The following is a 20102-nucleotide window of genomic DNA, read 5'->3' as shown; positions in this document are numbered from 1 at the left end:
TGTATAATTGAGTTTAGTTAGCTGATGAAGATTTTTTTGCTTAAATAATCTTTGTGCTGTTCCATCCTTCTCTGAAAGGTGTATTTTTAATTTCATAAGATATGTTTAAGTCCAGCTTCTCCTCTCCCCTCAGCTCTACTCTTAGCACTGAAACTCCCCATCACCTCCCAACCTCTTTAGCTTCAAGAAGCAACCTCAAGAAGCTTCAAGGGGCCGGGCACCTCAGCTCACGGCCTGTAATGCCAGCACTTTGGGAGGCCAAGGTGGAAAGATCACTTGAGGCCAGGAACTGGAGGTTGCAGTGAGGCATGATTGCTCCACTGCACTCCAGCCTGCGTGACACAATGAGACTCTATCTCCAAGGAGAAAAAAAAAAAAAAGAAGCTTCAAGAAGCACCTGAAAAAACCAAGCAGTTAAAACGTTAGCGTTTTCTAGTCAATTGTGCCAAATTCCAAAACGTGCCCATTAATGTCCTTCGGCCACTACGCAGTCCCCTCATGAGTCCTGGGCCCATATGCGTGGTGTCTTCACCCCGTGCCCAGCCTCAGTCTGGGTTCCTCCAGCGCAGATCCCTGTGCACGCCCACCAGTGCCAGCTCCCTGACTCCCTCCACCCACAGATCTTCCCTGAATGGGAGTAAAGATATTTCAACTATTTATTATCTTAAAAAAAAAAATCTGTCGGTTTCTAAACTGTAAAGATTATGTCTTTTTGGTTTCCTGCTGAATCCTGACAACTCTGGGAGACAGACCAGATGGCCGAGACGACCGCAAGTGAGGACAGACAGAACACCTGTTCAAAGCTGGCAGCAGCAAGAGTCTCAGCATTGCCAAAACGTGGTGGCCACCACAGGCAGCAGCATAGTCACACAGTGTGTCACTTTGCGAAGTCTAAAAGTATAACTTGGATTGATGCCAAGGAATTTTTAGTCATCCCATTACAAGGCAAATTGCAAAATACTAGCTATGGCTAATCAAAATCCCCACAAAATCACGCGGATATTTACAGTCCTGGGTTTTAGAACTAGGTCAATGCATGAATCAGAATAAATCATTATACAATCTCTAAACACGTTGATTTTCTAAGAAAAGTCTCTTCTCTAAAAATAACGAATAAGTAAAAGATATGTTTTGGTTTAGTATTTTAAAGATACCTTTAAAGCCCCGAACCTACTATAGAAACTTACCAGGTATGGCTGGGGCAGTTGGCTTAGATTCAAAAGTTTGCCAGGCTAAATGAGTCCCTGAAATGACAAAAAAAAAAAAAAAATGAATTAGTAACAAAAATCACAAGCTACAGATTAAATTCTGGCAGCCCTAATTTTTATCCCCCAGAAAAATAATAAACAAAATGTACCAATATATAGTGTCTCACCCAAGAGAATAAATATGTTTAACATAAACCCTTTTAAACCTAAATTCTTTCTAAAATTGCTTTTCAAATATTTATGATATCTGAGTAATTATACAGGTAACGCTCACTACCCAAGCTCTAGCCATTCAAAGAGATGTTAAAGGGAACCACAACCCCTTCTTTCCACAACCATGTATCGAAAAACAAAAGGGAAGAAACCCAGCTCCTACACCCGGGGACCAACCCTGAGCTTAACAACCTGAGACGTGCAGGAGCCAAGACTGGAATCACTGGGAGGCAGACCAGGCAGAAGGTGAGCTTTTAGGCTTTACTAAGAGACCCTGCACCTGTGGCCTGCATACTCCCTTATGGGCTGTCTGGCTCCTGCATGGTACAGAGACTGGCAGGCTACCACTGCTGCAGTCAGTGGGCGGTGTATACCCCTCTTCCCCACGGTGCTTTCACCCCTAAACCACCACAACTGAGACTAAAGCAGCAAGCCTTTATAGTATTTCAGAGTAAGAGTTTAATATCAATAACAATACCTATCACCAAGGAGGGCTTAACAGGTGTACTTCACATTATCCCACGTAACCCTCACAACCAACCTATGATATAGTCACTATTTGCTATGGTTTAAATGTCCCCTCCAAAACTCAATGGCCATTTTAACAATGTCACATGCAACAGTGGCAGGAGTGTGTTAGTTATTATTGCAAGAGTAGGTTTCTGATTAAAAAGGAGGAGTTTGGACTAATTTCCTCTCTCTGTCTTGCATGCTAGCATGCCACGTGATGCCTTCTACTGTGGGATGACCCTTGCCAGGTGTAGGCACCATGCTCTTGGACTTTCCAGCCTTCGGACACTTCAGTTCTTTATAAATTACCCAGTCTGTGGTATTCTATTACAGCAGCATAAAATGGGACTAAGACACTATTAATATTCCTACTTCAGAGCTGAGGAAACTTTTTTTTTTTTTGAGACAGAGTCTCACTCTGTTGCCCAGGCTAGAGTGCTGTGGCATCAGCCTAGCTCACAGCAACCTCAAACTCCTGGGCTCAAGCAATCCTCCTGCCTCAGCCTCCCGAGTAGCTGGGACTACAGGCATGCGCCACCATGCCCGGCTAATTTTTTCTATATATTTTTAGTTGTTTGGCTAATTTCTTTCTATTTATAGTAGAGACGGGGTCTCGCTCTTGCTCATGCTGGCTTTGAACTCCTAACCTTGAGCGATCCACCTGCCTCAGCCTCCCAGAGTGCTAGGATTAAAGGCGTGAGCCACCGTGCCCGGCCCAGAGCTGAGGAAACTGAGGCAGAGATTCACAAAGCTACGAAGTACCAGAGACAGGACTTGAACTCAGTCTATCTCCAGATCCTGTGTTTTTAATCATAACTCTGTCTGTGCTACAGTATACAAATTAAGAGGTAAATGGTTACTGAGTAGGTGTGATGTGCATAATAGTATTCTGATAAAAATAATGAAATCATTAAATGATAGTTGAGATTTTTAGAATTCTTCAACTCTATGGGTAGTGGTAAGCAGATCTCCCAGATAAAATAATAGAGGTTAGATCTCCCAAATTAAAATCACAAGAGGAATGACATCTTTAGCACACATAAACCAGCAGGGTCCACATTCTTCTGCTGCCCAGCACAGCCAGGGAGGCTCACCTCACCCCCAGCACCGAGATCCTGTCCACTTACCTTTGGATTCATTGACACTGTTTAACGGTTTACAGGTAAACTCTTTAATCTGCAAAGGAGAACAGTCTTTTATTGATACATATTTGAAACTAGACAGGAACACACTGGATAATGGACAGATAATGTTAGTAAATTAACCTTCTCACTAAATCGTTTAAAGACACAGGGCACATGGATTTAAAAGCACAGGAGCAAAAGTACTATACAAGCAGCATTTGGACTTGGCTGCTCCTCAAAGTAATTACCAAAAAAATTTCTTATTTACCTTCAAATCAAATTAATTTTGAATTCTAACTGAATAAATCTGCTCTAAAGGATTTTAAAATACCTTTTAAAATTTTATTTTATTGTATTTACTTTTGTGAGCTATCACAAGGGGAAATATGGTCTGTCTCCTTTACCTTATACCACTTACAAATGCTCTGAACTAAAAACACATGTTCTTAGATAAACCGCGTTGCTTAAAGAAGCATGGGGCCAACCTACCACCAGACATACCTGCTGTTTCTGAGTTATAATCAGCTCATTCTGCTCCTGGAGTCTCTGCCCTAGCTCTTCTAACCTCTTCTTGTAGAAAACATTACTTGCATTTAGATCGTCTATCATAGAGGTTCGAAGTTTCTCTATATGTGACAGGAGCTGAAAAAAAAAATTAAGAAAGGCATCGGTCTGCAAGCTGCACACAAAATCTCTTCATTCTGTAGATTTTATCTATGTGCCCTGCCTTCTTTGCTGGTCTTATGCTCTCTGTGCACATCAAGTGGCATTATGCCCTCTAAGCACATCAAGTCAATCTTTGACTGAGGCCCTGGCTGTACCAGGTGCTTCTTCTGGGTTCCCAGGGAGTTTGAGACCCAAGACAGACACAGCACTGATACTGTGGGCGGCTGAGCCAACTTGAGCACGTTACATGGAATAACACACAAGGAGCAAGGGTAAAGGGTGAAGGCTTCTCTCTCAGAGCTCCTCTTCTCCCAGAGCTGTGCCCACGCCACCACACTGCACTGCCATGCAGTCCTGCCCTCCCCACGTCCACATGTGCCACACCCTGGGCCCAAGAGCACGTCTTACTTATCTTTATATTCCCAGCAACTGGCATAATCCCTGGCCCTTAGCAGGTTCTCAATAAACGTTTACTGAGAAAACAAAGAGGGATGGTGGGGAGTAGAGGAAAAGAGAGAGGAGGGAGGAGAGGAAAGAGGAAAGGAGGGGGAAAAAAAAAGGAGAGATGCCAGGATACAGAGGACCAAGAACATAGAGAGACTTAATGTCAGGGACTCATCTTTAGAGACTTAATGTCAGGGAAGACCATATATGGGACAAAAGGAATTCAAGAAGAATTTATTTTCAATAATTTTTAAAAAGGCTCTTAAAGCTATTTCCGTAGTTGTTTAAACAGAGAGGTTTAAAAAACAAACAACAATAAATAAAAATTGGTGAAAAAAAAATAAAAATAAAAAACAAACAACAAAAAAGCTTGAGGCCAGACTCACACCTGTAATTGCAGCACTTTGGGTGGCCAAGGTGGGAGTATTGTTTGAGGCCAGGAGTTCAGGGTCAGCCTGGGCAACACAGCAAGACTCATCATCTCTACAAAAAATTTTAAAAATTAGACAGGTGTACTGGTATGAGCTTGCAGTCCTAGCTGCTCCAGAGGCCGAGGCAGGAGGATCGTTTGAGCTCAGGAGTTCCAGGCTGCAGTGGGCTGTGATCACACCACTGCACTCCAGCCAGGGATACAGAGGGAGACCTTGTCTCAAAAAAAAAAAAAAAAAAAACTTGGTAATTGTGACAAAGGACATTCCAAGTCTAAGGCCTGGAAGTGGAGACAGAATGTGCAGATCAAATAGAGGGGTAGGAAGTAGCTACGTCTGAGATGAGTATATAAGAGCACCTAGACCAGCATTTCCTAATTCGCCTGTTTTTTTTTTTTTTTAATTGACATTCACTATGTGTTAAATGCTATGTTAAGCACTTTATCTTGTTTAACCCACACCACAATATTGTGGATACCTGTTTTGGCTCCATTGTACAGATGAGAAATCTCAAGTCTAGAGTGGTGAAGTGACCCAAATTCAGATAGCTGGAGGGAGCAGAGCCCAGCATTGAATGTCTATGTCGGCTTCCAAATCAATGCTCCCAGTCAACACAATGCACAGTCCTGCCTCTGAAGTGCTCTTGCTCCTTTGAGGCTGGACAAGCTGTCAAGAACTTTCACTACATTTTTACAGATCCCTGTAAAAGTAACCCTGTAAAACAGTAACCCCCAAAGCAACCTAGGAAATGCTAAGCCAGAAAAATAGAGGGAAAAGCCAGGAAAAATGTCCAGGGTTCTGGGTGGAGGTTTAGAGTCTTGGACCTGATCAATAATATTGAGAGTTGCCCCAGGAAAGGAGGAAAAAAGAAAAACTAAGGAATGACATCACTTTGACATAGGAGTTAAGAATGGACCAGAAAAGTGCAGAAAACAAGAGACAGCCAGAAATTATTTCAACAAGTTTGCAGCCCATGAGCCCATTTTTGTGATCCTCCCGCTTCACGTTCTAGTCCTTTCTCCACCCGTGCACATCACCCCATCCTCCCTTCCTGACTTTATGTGACCATTCCACAACCTCCCGAGCTCTTAAGAGTCTTCTGTTTGGTCAAAAGGGCATGCCATCGCTTACCTGTGACTCCCTTTGAACTCCTACCAGTGTTATTTAAAAAAAAAAAAAAAAAAAAAAAAGACTGCCAAGAATCTAGGTAAAGCAATAAAAAGTTGGCAAATGCAACTTCCCCTAAACAGAGAAATACAATATGTGCATTGTGGGAACAGTAGGCACCAATCATGTGGAATAATTAATAGTTAGGTCTCAGGCAGAGATTACCAAACCTGATTGAATTCACCCCTCTGTTAGGGTTTAAGAGAAAAGAAGGGAGAAGTAAGCAGCTTCTGAACAGCCAAAGCTGACGAGGGAGCAGCGATGCCTGGCGGTGGCACAGGAACTCCCACGCTCCCAGCACTCGAGGCGCGCACCTCGCCTGCAACCGGGAGAAGCCTCACCTTCTGCCTCCGTACCCCCAACAGTAAGTCTTTCCATCACGACTTGCAGTGACCAAGTGTAAAAACTGCAGCTACCAGTCTATTCCAGCCAGAAGACCACTGACATTTCCACAGCTGCCTGGAACACAGTGGGCTTTCAATGAGCAGGGATTAAAACAATCACCTCCTATCAATAAGGAAACCTGAATTCTGTCCCTAAATACCAATCAATGCTATCAAGATGCCGTGAAGAACAGGGACTTCAGTGATCGAAGAGCAGTGGTTCAAACCACGGCTCCAAAACGGAATAGCTGAGGTTTCTGGTTTGTTTTTTCCAAAATCTGCATTTCCCAGATTACCTACTGAGTCAGAATCTTCTTCGAGAGTAGAGCTGGGAATGTGTACTTTGGAAAAGAGTCTCGGATAATTCTCAAGTGCATCCCTGGTTAGGAACTATTACCTCAGAGCAGGGGTCCTCAAACTTTTTAAACAGGGGGCCAGTTCACTGTCCCTCAGACCGTTGGAGGGCCGGACTATAGTTCAAAAAACAAAAAACAAAAAACTATGAACAAATTCCTATGCACACTGCACATATCTTATTTTGAAGTAAAAAAAGAAACGGGCAAAAATACCCGCATGTGGCCCGCGGGGCCGTAGTGTGAGGACGCCTGCCTTCGAGCATCTTGAAGGAAAAGAGCCTTTGTCCTTACAGAAAAGCAACATCTTGAAGCTGTGGCTGCCTATTCTCCCCATGTGCTGGCTCAGTGCCCAGAGCCAGAGCGTACGGAAAGCCCTCAAAGTAGAAGGGGCCTGGATTCAAGCGCTAGCAACCTTGGGCAAAAGACAGCATCTTCCTAAGCCTCTGTTTCCTCATCTGTCAAATGGTACTTACCTGTAGCAGTACCTGCCTCACAGAAATATTACAAGGATTAAGTACATAGTAACTACAAATACATAATTTATTTCTAAATGCTCCTACTGTGAGTCCACTGGTGTGCTGGTTAAGCAGCTTTCAAAAAACAAAACTCCGATTAAGAAGAAATGTGTGCATTCACAAGCCAATATGGGCCAGCGCCGGGACACCAGTACATGAACCACAGGCCACGTTTATTTCCACATAACACAGATGGACAAGAGCGAACACTCCTTGCACAGTGGAGCCACCTATGGTGCAGAGAAACTATTAATACCATTTACTGATCCTGGGATCCTGCATCTCTGCCGCCACAGATAAAACATGCTGGGAAGTGACCATCAATGTCGTAACTACACAGTCATCACAGTCATGGCTCCCAGGTCCACGATGGAAACCTAGACTAGTGTCCTGCAGCAGATGGTGCTCAGACCCACAGAAAACCCTTTCAACCCTACTCCTCTGAACTCTACAACTGGCATTTCTCCGTCTACAAAAACAAGGTCGGACGATCCTCTTGTTGGACGCCTGGCTTCCTTCCACGTTCGTTCAGCAAGTATTTAACGAGGGCCAACCACATTTTAGGCACGTTAGTGGGTGCCAGGGAGACACTGGAGAGCTAAATAAAGCCTTTCCCTAGAGGGCTAATGAATGATAGGGTCAAAGAGACAGACAATAAACAAGCAAACTGTTTAAAATGGTGATCAGAGCTGCAATTGTGAAGTGGTGAGAAAAGGGAAGGGACTGCCTACTCAGATGGAGTGACATCAGGTTGGACCAGAAAACGGAGGCCAGAGGAAGGTACAGAACTCCCAGATGGCGCTCAGGCGGCACTTGCTGGCGTGTGGGCCCTGTGTGATGTGGTCCCTGTGGTCGGGCAGGACCTGTGACATGCTTGTCACCAGCAGAACCCGACAATGGTGAAGGGACTTTGCATAAGAAATTAAGGTCCCTAATCTGCTGACTTCGAGTTAATGAAAAGGAAGATTACACTATGTGGGCCTGTCCTATTCAGGTGAGCCCTTTGAAAGCAATTCCAGGCCTCTCCGGAAGGGGGAGAATGAAAGGTGGAGAGTCTTTTAGCTGGCCTTGAAGACATGAACAGCCAGGCTGTGAGCTGTATGAAGCAGGGGTGGCGGCTGGGAGCCCAGGCTCTCAGCCCTTCCGTTAACCACAAGGAGCTCCAGATGAGGACACAGCCCGGCTGACGCTCTGAACTCAGCTCGTGATTCCCTGAGCCCAGCCCAGCCGTGCCTGGACCATCCCGTGGGTAGCGTGGTAAGAAATGGCATGTTGTTTTAAGTCACTCAGTTGTGGTAATTTGCTGTACAGTGTAGAAAACTCACACCGAGGGGAAGGAGCCAGCCATGTAAAGGGCAGGTGGAAGGGCTTTCCAGCATAAAAACCGTGTATAAAGAAACAGAATGTTCTAGAAATTACCAGAAGGCCATTGTTGCTAGAAAGAGGAGGTTCAGAGAGAGAGAGAAGATCAGGCTGAGGCTATAGTGGCAGCCAGCAGCCAGACCTTCTTGCCCACTCTGTGGAGAACAGATTAAGAAAGGGGAAGGTTGGAACAAGGAAGAACAGCTACTGGGGCCCTTTAAAAAACGATGGAGGCTCGGGTAAGGATAGAGGCAACGGAAACGTACAGAAAGGACAGGGGCGTGAGATATATGGCAGGACCTGCCAGTGGCCTGGGCTTGGGGACAGAAGGAGAGATATGGAATGAGCATCTGGGGGAACCAGGGTGCCAGCTTCCATATCTGGGAACAAACCCAAGAACTTCATCGTAGCAACGTTTGAGAGGCCCATGGAGATGTCAACTTCAAAGCTGGCTACCAGATCTGGAGCTCAGCAGGGTGATTTTGGCGGAAGACATCCACATGGGTGTGAACCACACGTAGCCCCCACTCCCCTTTAGCAGACTCTCCGAAGAGCACTCTACAATTCTCCCACCCGACTCCCATTGGGTATCCATGGCCTCACTTCTTCCCTCCTGCCGTACTGCAAGCAACCTGAGGGCAGGGATTGTTTTTTGTATCTCTTTTTAGCCCTACAGAGTGTTGTACACAGTGGATGCTCAATAAATATCTCCTGAATTGAATCACTGCATTGGCGAATTCAATTTTCAATATAAACTATTGTACATGTACCTAGATACGTGTATTTGTGTGTATGTGTCTATGTATAAACACTATAAATGACTTACATGACTAAATAATATTACAAATGGAAGAGGAAAACAAATCATGGCTCTTATTTCCTTTTCTAGCAATGATACAATTTTAAAGGTAGATTAATATCTGATTTTCCCACTGAAGTGTCTCAAAAACTACAGGTGTCTGGTGAAGTTTTTTATTTTTTGTTTGCTTTGCTTTAGTTTGGGCTCTAGAACTTTTTATGGTTCTCTTTTTTGTTGTTGTTCTTCCTTAGTATATGTCCTACTTTGGAGAAATATAAACTGATAAGCCTTGTGGTCACATGAACACTCTTCATCCTAGCTACTATACACACATGTATTATATGACCTTTTGTCGTATGACCCTCTGCTTGGTACTATACTAAGAAAAGTCATTGTAGGAAATGTGCAGAAAAGGAAACATTTTTCTCCACTCAGAAAAGGTTTACAAGGGATACAAAGTTACGAAATACAATTTCAAGTGAAAAAAATAAACAAATTTTCTTGCACTGGCATAAACACATTGTAACACTTTAAATTCTGATGTACTCAGATGAAAGGAAATCAGTGTCATTATTAAATTTTGTTTTCATTAAAGTGATTTTAATTTGAATAATCCTTGCCTTTATTTAATAATCATTTGCACTGCAACTCTGTAGTGTGAAAAAAATCAGAAAAATGAAGAAATGGTCAAATAGCTTGTAATACATCCATAAGATCATCATGTAGCCATTTAAAGTCATGATTTCAAAGAATATTTTAAAACAAGGGTGGGGAACCTGTGGCTTTAAGCCCACATGTGTCCTTTTGACTGAATCCAAATTTTACAAAACAAATCCTTTTATTTTTATTAATATATTTTTGTTCATCTTTTATATTTTTATTTTATTTTTAAGATGAACGTATTTAAAATACCAAAGAATAAAGTAAGTTTCAAAGAAATAATCCTCCCAGATTGACTGGCACAATTAGAACATTAGTAAGCCATAAGGGTGACGCCTACTATGCTCATGACTTAGTTCTAACTTCCCCCGCCTGAGTGGCACCACTACTGCATGGGGCAGGTTGGCGAGAGTTTATGGGAGTCAAGTATGCCAGTCTGTTAACAGCTTTTGACAGTGGTGCACTGTGTTTCTGTCTGAAGTGGAAATTGTGGATAGTTGCACAGCTCAACAGTATTTTTTAATTCTGTCTGCTTAACAGACCATCATGTCAAAGAAGACAAAAAGAACGCTGAAGGAAGAAAACAGATTTTTTAAATGAGGATTGGGAATATCTTGTTTCTGCTAAATTTAAGATTATTTGCTTGCTTTGTGATACTACAATAGCAACATTAAAGAAATTCAATGCTCATCAGCATTATAACACTCATAAGGGCCACAAATATTTTAAATTAGCAGGAGAGGTGTGAAAGTTTGTATTGCAGAAATTAAAAGATGAAAAGCAAAAACAAGGACAATTGTTTCAAGCAGCAATAAGACTTGGAAATAATGCCAGTGAAGCAACATATAAAGTAGCTTGCTTATATACTCAGAAACAAAGGGAAGCCATTCAGTGATATAGAAATCGTGAAAGAATACATTGTCCAAGCTGTAGGATGCTTAGATCCCAATAAAGTTTCAAAGTACAAACAACTGCTTTGTTGGTTATTTCAAGGAGAACCATAACTGATCAGCAGCATGAATTAGCCTTCGACTTCACAGAACTTCATGCAATACTTCAAAAGGAAAATATATATCATTTAATCACTTTGGATGAATCAACTAATACTACTGACTTGGCGTAGATTTTATACTTCATGCAGGTCGTAACAAAAGATTTTCTTTGCTATGAACAGTACTTCCTTTGGGCACTCTTAGGAACAGAACACTAGGAATAGATATCTTCAACAACTTTCAAGGTGATTATCATGAACTTGGACTGAATTTGGTAAATTTTGTGAGCGTATGTACAGATGGTGCGCCTTCCATGACAGGAAAACATGAAGGGTTTATTGCACCTATATAAAAAGTATTAACAGAGCCAGATGTCCTCATTTCTTTTCATAGACGCAAGATAGCATCAGCAAAATCTCTGTGCTAAAGCCACTATTTTAAGTGACACTTTGCATCAAGTTATAAGGATTGTTAACTACATTCATGCAAATGCAACATGGCAACATCAGTTTCATAACATGGTGAAGTTGAACAATGAGGTGTTCGGTGTGGATTTGCCATATCATTCTAAAGTGTGTTGGCTATCACTGGGACAGGTGTTAGCCAAAATTTTATCTCTGAGAGAACAGACAGTTAAATTTTATGAAGAACAGAATCAGCAATGTGAATTATTAAAAGATTTCTATAGGAATGCACTGTTTCTGTGTGATATCATGTCATATCAAAACAAATATTTGCAAGGTAAAACATTACCTTTGCAAGGTAAAACAAAGTCTAAATATGATATGTGGCAAAAAAATCCAAACATTAAAAAAAAAAAAAAAAAGCTGTCCTTTTTCAAAACACTTCTTCCAAAGGAAATTCTGGATGAACATTTTCCCCACTTAGCAAAGGTCATTGATGAGCAGGATGATATATGTGAATTATTTGAAGAATACGCAGCTGTTATAAGATCTATTAATTGGAGAATTCAATGAAAAGTTCACTGACTTTGAGAATCATACCGTCACACTCAAATTAGCATTTCAGCCTCACCTAGTTGATATCACCAAGGCAGCTAAAGAACTACAGATGGAATTGATTGAGATCTCAGTAGATGGCATTTTAAAGTCATTGTCTGATGCTGAGAAAGATCCAGTTGAAATATGGAAAAATGCAGAATACCCACACCTTCCACAACACGCCTGAAAAATGTTTTCTTGCTTTCCAACCACTTATCGCTGTGAATCTACATTCTCCTACCTAACCCAAATCAAGATGCCCTTAAGGTCACAAGTGACTAATACCCATCTAGAGGATCAACTGAAACTGTGGACGACCATGCTGCAACCAAACATTCAAATCCTTTCCAACAAAAAGCGGACACAATAAAGTCACTAAAAGGTTAGTTAACTTGAAAATTAACAAATAGGTCTAATTTTCTGAAATTATTAAGTACATAACAGTTAGATTTTTACAAAATAATGTACATTTTTTAAGTATATCTAATTGAAGTTCCTTGAATGCAGCCTCATTTGATTATAGCTAAGTTAATGCGGCCTTCCAAGATGAAAAGATTCCTCACCCATCTTTTAAAACACAGGAAAAGCTTGATGATATATTAAGTGAAAAGTATAGAAACTTTAGATCTAAAGCATAATTCAAATGCTGTAAGACTACTACGTATCTATGTGGTTCTATACTTATAGAAATGCAACATATATAGCATAGAAAGAAAGCTGAAAAATTATACCAAAGTAGCAGCAGTGATAGCTCTGGTATTGGAATTATAAATAATTTTAATTTTGTTACACATTTCCCCACAAATCTTAAGTGGACAAATAGTACCTTTCATATGAAGAAAAACAAATATATTCTTTTCAAAAATGATCTACTTATTATAGGCCACCGGTTTCTTGATCTTACCCGATCCTTCTCTTTCTTGTGTTCTTGTTGAAGAGCTTGAACTCGTGCCGTCCACTTGCTTTCCTACAAAGGAATAAAAGAGTAATTTATGTGCAACTGTAACAGTAAAACCTACACAAAATGGAAGCTTCCTTTTCAGTGGGTACCTATGAAACCCAAATATCTGTCTGGTAAAATTTTAGCTGGTATTTTTTTAGTATGTATCCAGTCAAAAATGTTTAAACATAGCTGCACCTGGTTTCAATCTTATATTGTAAGGCAGGGGACAGCAAAGGTTTTCCATTAAAAACCTAACAGTAAATATTTCAGGTTCTGGGGCCAAATACAGTCTCAATTACTGGTATTGAGAGGACAGGCATAGGTAAGGTCCAGGCCGGGTATGGTGGCTCAGGCCTGTAATCCCAGCACTTTGGGAAGTCGAGGCAGAGGATCGCCTGAGGCCAGGAATTCGAGACCAGCCTGGGCAAAACAGTGAGACCTTGTCTCTGCAAAATATTTTAAAAATTAGCCAAGCACGGTGGTGCACACCTGTAGTCCCAGTTACTCAGGAGGCTAAGGCAGGAGGACTGCTTGAGCCCAGGAATTCCAGGTTACAATGAGCTATGATTGCACCACTACACTCCAGTCTGGGTGACAGAGCAAGACTTTGTCTCAAAAAAAAAAATAAATAAATAAATAAATAAAATTAAAAATAGGCCGGGCGCGGTGGCTCACGCCTGTTATCCTAGCACTCTGGGAGGCCGAGGCAGGAGGATCGCTCGAAGTCTGGAGTTCGAGACCAGCCTGAGCAAGAGCGAGACCCCCGTCTCTACTATAAATAGAAAGAAATTAATTGGCCAACTAAAAACATATAGAAAAACTTGGCTGGGCATGGTGGCACATGCCTGTAGTCCCAGCTACTTGGGAGGCTGAGGCAGGAGGATCGCTTGAGCCCAGGAGATTGAGGTTGCTGTGAGCAAGGCTGATGTCATGGCACTCACTCTAGCCCGGGCAACAGAGTGCGACTCTGTCTCAAAACAAAAAAACAATAAAAACAAAAAAAGATGCAAATGAATGAGTGTGGCTGAGTCCCAATAAAATTTTATTTATAGAAATAGGTGCTAGTTTGCCAACCTAAACGGCCAAAAGGAAACATCAAGGTTTCTTCTGAGTCCATGGGCTGCAAACTGACAACACAGCTCACAGGAAGGTAACAGAAAAAAATGTAGGTGGGACCTTAGCATTTCATAACCACGTCCTGTCAATTCATGAGAGAAGAGCTGTGGTTTCCAGCCTGCTGGGAGTGACAGTCAGCAGTTCAGTTCAGGACACAGCTCCTGGTCTCCCACCAGGTACCAGGCACTTTGCTGGGCGGCCACAGCAGGTTACTGGAGAATTAAGAGACAGGCCTTGCTCTGCACAGGAGGAAAGTGGACACAGCGATAGAGAACTCCCTTATAATGTATATGTGCTCAGGTCCCACGTACGGCACTACAGAAATGTCATAGCCTGAGGTTCAGGAGAACTCTCTGGAAGAGGTACCATCCTGGCTGAACGCTGGAGGATGAGTAAGAGATGGGTCCTGAAAACTGGGAGATGCAAGACAGGTAAGAAAGCATCTGAAGGCCGAGGCGGGAGGATCGCTCGAAGTCTGGAGTTCGAGACCAGCCTGAGCAAGAGCGAGACCCTGTCTCTACTATAAATAGAAAGAAATTAATTGGCCAACTAAAAATATATAGAAAAAATTAGCCGGGCATGGTGGTGCATGCCTGTAGTCCCAGCTACTCGGGAGGCTGAGGCAGGAGGACTGCTTGAGCCCAGGAGTTTGAGGTTGCTGCGAGTGAGGCTGACGCCACGGCACTCCAGCGCGGGCAACAGAGTGACCGTGTTCTATGAAGCACTGGCTGCCGGGGCCTCTCCAGCATCAGGAAAAGCAAAGAACGCTGGGAGATGGCACAGGGTCCAAACCTTGAAGGGGCCTGTGCGCTAAGGATTCTGTACTTCTTTTTGTGAAAACTGGGAGGTCACTGAAGGACTTTAGACAGGACAGGGATGTGATCAGCCTGGCTGCAATGGAGAAGGCAGATTTGGTGAAGGGCAGCAGGATACAGGCATGAAAACAAGCAGCAGCAGTCCCTATTTTCAAAACCCACTTCTCTTTTTTATAATGACACAGGCTTATTTTTTTTTAAATCTTAAATTCATAAAATATAATCTCTTTGTTTCCTGGCAAAAAAAATTGTTCCTCTAAACCACTGTGACCAAAGTAGCCCTTATGAAGATTGTGCTGATGACAAGGGTTCACTTCCAAATGAAAGTTATTCTGTTCGATAAATGTAAAAGATCCTCATTTCACCAATGTAGCGGTCTATTTAAGTTCTAAAAAGAAATCTGGTGCTTTAATGTGCCTTTCTATGCCTTTGGAAATAGAGAGCTACATCTAAAATACAAAAACATAAGTACTAAGTAATCCTAACTAATTCAAATTGGTATTACATCAGGGAAGAAATGAAATTGTTTTGCCAACTGTTGTATATCCACATTTATTAGTCCACAGCAAGCATGTAATGAGCGTCTGTTATAGCTAAGCTCCATGTTTTAGGAGACAAGAAAAATGGAGCTAGTCATCTTCACAGGAGACAAACACTTTTTCTGCAGACGACATTAGATAATCACTCCACTAAGAAAAAGGAAGGCATGGACTGCCGTGGGCACTCACTTCTACATACCTGACTATCTAGAAGCTGCATCACATTTTGGAAATCCTGGGGGTATGGAGAACGGTCTTCTTTAAACTCGTGTGCATCTTTCAATGTGCCTATGTTGGACTTAATCTGCATATTGGACTTCTGGATTTCTGACAGTTGCTGTAAGATAAAATTCAAGACCACCAGTAAAATGCTAGACTTTTGTAAGACGGGAACAGAGAATAAAATTGGGGTGCATGCAGCCACATTTTGCAGTTGACTGTTCTCCCAGATGCTCCTTGTTCCCCCCCCATCCGCTTCCCTGTGGTTTGACTGGCTTGTTTCTACTGTTTTCTGGTTTTTCCAACAGAACACGTACAGGGTGAAAAACGGAAAGAAAAACCTAACTTTCTTGGACAATGGGTCTTAAAAAATTTGATGGGCATATGACAGGTACCAGAAACAGAAGAACTGGGTGCAGATGGTTCTTAAGATACTATAATTTAGTAAGAGGCTAACACTGTCCAGTAAATCCATTAGGGACATGACATTTTAATTCTACCCTTCGCTTTTGATGTGATTGCCAAAGTTACTTGCAGCAAAACCCCTTAGAAAACCACAGAAGGTAAAATGTTAACTTCAAAAACAAAAGGATGGAGGAGCATATTTCTTCACTCCTTAAGTGTGGGCTGCTCCTAGTGACTTCATTTTAAAAAGTGCAATACGAGCCAGGCTCAGTGGCTCACTCCTGTAATGCCAACACTTTGGGATGTTGGGGCAGGCAGGAGGATCATTTGAGCCCAGGAGTTTGAGACCAGCCTGGGCAACATAGTGAGATTCTAGGTCTACAAAAAAATTAGCTGTGCGTGGTGGTCCATAGTACTAGCTACTTGGGAGGCTGAGACAGGAGAATGACTTGAGCCCAGGAGTTCAAGGCTGCAATGAGCTATGTATGATGAGGCCACTGCACTCCAGCTTGGGTGACAGAGCAATATCTTGTTTCAAAAATAAATACATAAATAGTACAGCATGGAAAGGGGGGAAAAGGAGTCACTTTTCAGTGGAGAAACCTGACAAACACTACCTCAGCCAGGTGCTCATGGTCAACATTGACAGTCATAAATCACATAGATTTATGACACAAGGTCTGAGACAAAACATTCAACACTACCACTCCAGCACAAAAGCACCACAGGTAGAGTGTAAATGAATAAGCACAGTTGTATCCCAATAAAACTTCACTTATGGACACTGAAATGTGAATTTCATGTAATTTTCACGAGTCACTTAATAGTCTTTGTTTTTTCCAACCATTTAAATATGGAAAAACCATTCTTAGCCACCAGGCCATATGAAAACACGTGGTGTGACAGATTCAGTCCGTGGGCCATAGCTTGCCCACCCCCACGATGGAGTAATAAAGAGTTTTAGAGAAGGACCTTAGCAGAATTCCAAAAATATCCCTCTATTTTTAGTTATAGAACTTTTTGGCCCCTAGAGGGAGCTCAAGGACCTTCGCTCAGCTCCCTTCATTTTCCCCCAAAGAGGCTTCAGATCAAATCTGCAGGTGAGCTTGGAATTCTTAGCGATCGGACACTGGCCACTTTCTGAGGAAGGAGCTCAAGTGTCATCCGTGCATGTGAGCAGGGCAGTGTGGACCAGGGCTGTCCCCATAGGGAGTGGGGCTCATGTAGCCATATCCTGCTTGCTCCTGTACAGCCAAGCCTGGCTGAGGAGGGGACAGGCAAAGGTTCTGGCACTGTCTCTCTGGATCTGCTTCCTTCTCCTCCCACAAGATAGTGGGAAGTTCCAAAACTCAGGGAGGGGGGTTTAGGGTTCAAGGCTAACCTAACCAGATAAGAAAAGAGGGACCCTCTTCTATGATCTGACTGAATGCACCCCACGAGTATTCCGCACTGGGGTTTGGGTCAAAGCTCCCACCCTTAGCAAAACAACATCTCGGACTTACTCTGTCCTCGTGTGCATCATGCTGCCCCTCAAGACTCTCAGGGAGGAGGATGTCTGCACCCTAAAGTAATCCCTCCATCCCCTGGCCCATAATGCCCACCTAACACCACCCCTCAAGGCAACCAATACCATGAGAACTTCTATGTTTAATACTTACATATTCTAGTGCTGAATTCTTGGAAGTTAATTCTTTAAACTCCTTCATGAACATCTCCTTGACTTTTTCCATTTCATCAACCAGTTTCTCCTTTTCTTCTTCTTTCCATCTATCAAATAACTTCAGAAAGTCTTGCTCTTTTGTTTTTTGCATTTCATATTCCTGAAATTATTTTAATACATGGCTTTAAAAGTTCTGGTATGAGGCAAAAATGGTTGTAGGCTCACCTCAAATGTGTTGGCTAGAATTGCTTATTTGAGTTAGGCTTGTAATAACACTTCCTATAATGGCAGATCTGTGCACAATGATTTTTCTAAACTAAAGGCAGCACACACCATCCTCCTGTCCCTACATAAGTTAAAATACCAACAAATTCAGAGGCCCAAGGTCTCCAGCTTTCTGTGTTCTGTGAACTTGTATAGAAGTCATACATTAATATGTAAAATGTAAACAAACTTTAAAAGAAAAAGTCTACTAAGCAGTAGCAGAATTTTTCCCAGCAGTGTATCAGTTTGGGTAGAGTAACCCCTTCCCACCCCCAGAAAAGACAAATTCAGATTCATAGGTGCTAGATTCAAAGGTCTAGTCACTCAGCACTTGATTTCTCAATGACAAGGTTTTGCTAATATAAATTGAGGACTTGAACAACACTATAAACCGACTGGACCTAACAGACATGCACGGAACACTACACCCAAAAAAGTCAGAATATGCATTCTTCTTAAATGTACCTGCAACAGTCACCAGGAGAGAGCAAATGTTAGTCCAGAAAGTGCTTCTCAAATTTAAAAAAATTAAAATCATGCAAGGAATCTTCTCTGATCACAATAGAATGAAACCAGAAATCAATAACAGAAGGAAAACTAGAAAACTGGCAAATACATGGAAATTAAACAACACATTCTTAAACAGCCAATGGGTCAAAGAAAATCTCATTAAGGAAATTAGTAAATAGTTTTAGAAGAAGGAATGAAAATACAATATACTAAAACTTGTGGGATGCAGCAAAATCAGTGCTCACAGGGAAATTTATAGCTATAAAAGCCTACACATAAAAAGAAGACAGATCTTAAATCAACAACCTAACTTTTATACCCTAGGGAACTAGAAGAAGATAAGCAAACCAAACCCAAAGCCAGTAGAAGGAAGAAAATAAGCAAACCAAACCCAAAGCCAATAGAAGGAAGAAAATAAGATTAGAACAAAGAGAAAATAGAAAACAGAAAAGCAGAAAAGGGAATCAATGAAACCAAAAGTTGGATCTTTGCAAAGATCAACAAAATTGACAAACCTTTAGCTAATCTAAGAAATTAAAGTGAGGACATTACTATTGACCTTAGGGAAATTAAAAGGATTGTAAAAGAATATGATGAACTTATACAACAACAAATTAGATAATCTAGACAAAATGGACAAATTCCCAGAAACACAAAAATTACCAAAGCTGACTCAAGAAGAGAAAGAAAATCTCAACAGACTTTCAACAAGTAAAGAGTTATACTCAGTAATCACAAACCTTCCAAAATAGAAAAATCCAGGACCTATTGGCTTTACTGGTGAATTTTATCAAGCATTTAAAGAATCTCACATAGAAAGAACCTACAAAAAAAAACCTAGTAAAGTGATAAACATTCAGCAAAACTGCAGAGTTCAAGGTCAATATGCAAAAACTAGTTGTTTCTCTGTACCAGGAATGATTAATCCAAAAAGGAAATGAGGAAAACAATTCCATTTACAATAGTATCCAAAAGAATAAAATACCTAAGAATAAATTTAACCTAAAGGGTGAAAGACTTGTATACTGAAAACTATAAAACATTGTTGAAAAATTAAAGAACAGCTAAATAAATGGAAAGACATCCCATATTGATGTACTGGAAGAATTAATATTGTTAAAATGGCATTACTCTCAAAGCAATCAACAGATTCATTATAATCCCATTCCAATAGCCTTCTTTGCTGAAATGGAAAAACCAGTCGTCAGAATCACCCAGAACTGCAAGGGGTCCCAAATAACCAAAACAGTATTGAAAAAGAATAAAGTTGGAAGACACACAGTTGTTGAAATAAAGATTTCAACAACTACTACGAAGCCAGAGTAATCAAAATAATGTGGTATTCGCATAAGGACCGACATAAAGACCAATGGAATGGAACAGAGTCCAGAAACAAACCCAAATATCTATGCCACTGATTTTCAACAAGGGTGCCTAGAATATTCAATGGGGAAAAATTAGTGTCTTCAATAAATGGTGCTGGGACAACTGAATAACCACATGCAAAAGAATAAAGCTGGACCGCTAGCTACCTCCCTCTATATGCAAAAAATTAACTCAAAATGGATCAAGAATCTAAATATAAGAGCAAAAGCTATGAAACTATCAGAGTATATAAAGAATTCTTACAACTCAAAAACAAAAAAAAAACACCCAAACAATCCAATTAAAAAATGGGCAAAGGACTTGAATACACATTTCTCCAAATAAGATATAGAAATGTGGTGATGGGCAGACTAAAAGCTCTGACTTAAGCATTATACAAGGCATCTGTGTAACAGAAACAGTTGTAACCCCTTACTA

At 41.4% G+C, this 20102-nt stretch overlaps 1 protein-coding gene across 4 annotated transcripts in view; it reads right to left on the bottom strand.

Annotated features, from left to right (window-relative positions):
• DZIP1 (DAZ interacting zinc finger protein 1) overlaps positions 1-20102 on the bottom strand; it is a 63834-nt gene that overhangs the window by 28226 nt on the left and 15506 nt on the right. For all 4 annotated transcript variants that reach the window (XM_076009338.1, XM_076009337.1, XM_076009335.1 and 1 more), the window contains exons 8-13: positions 17524-17685; positions 15441-15578; positions 12733-12795; positions 3557-3697; positions 3059-3107; positions 1188-1244 (exon numbers count right to left, since the gene is read on the bottom strand). In XM_076009338.1, the coding sequence (XP_075865453.1) occupies positions 1188-1244; positions 3059-3107; positions 3557-3697; positions 12733-12795; positions 15441-15578; positions 17524-17685 (610 nt within the window). The remainder of the gene's footprint in view (positions 1-1187; positions 1245-3058; positions 3108-3556; positions 3698-12732; positions 12796-15440; positions 15579-17523; positions 17686-20102) is intronic.

The sequence above is a fragment of the Microcebus murinus genome, chromosome 13 (genome assembly GCF_040939455.1).
Source record: "Microcebus murinus isolate Inina chromosome 13, M.murinus_Inina_mat1.0, whole genome shotgun sequence".
Classification (NCBI taxonomy): domain Eukaryota; kingdom Metazoa; phylum Chordata; class Mammalia; order Primates; family Cheirogaleidae; genus Microcebus; species Microcebus murinus.
Note: the sequence above shows the minus strand (reverse complement) of the source record. Positions and strands in the feature narration are given on the sequence as shown.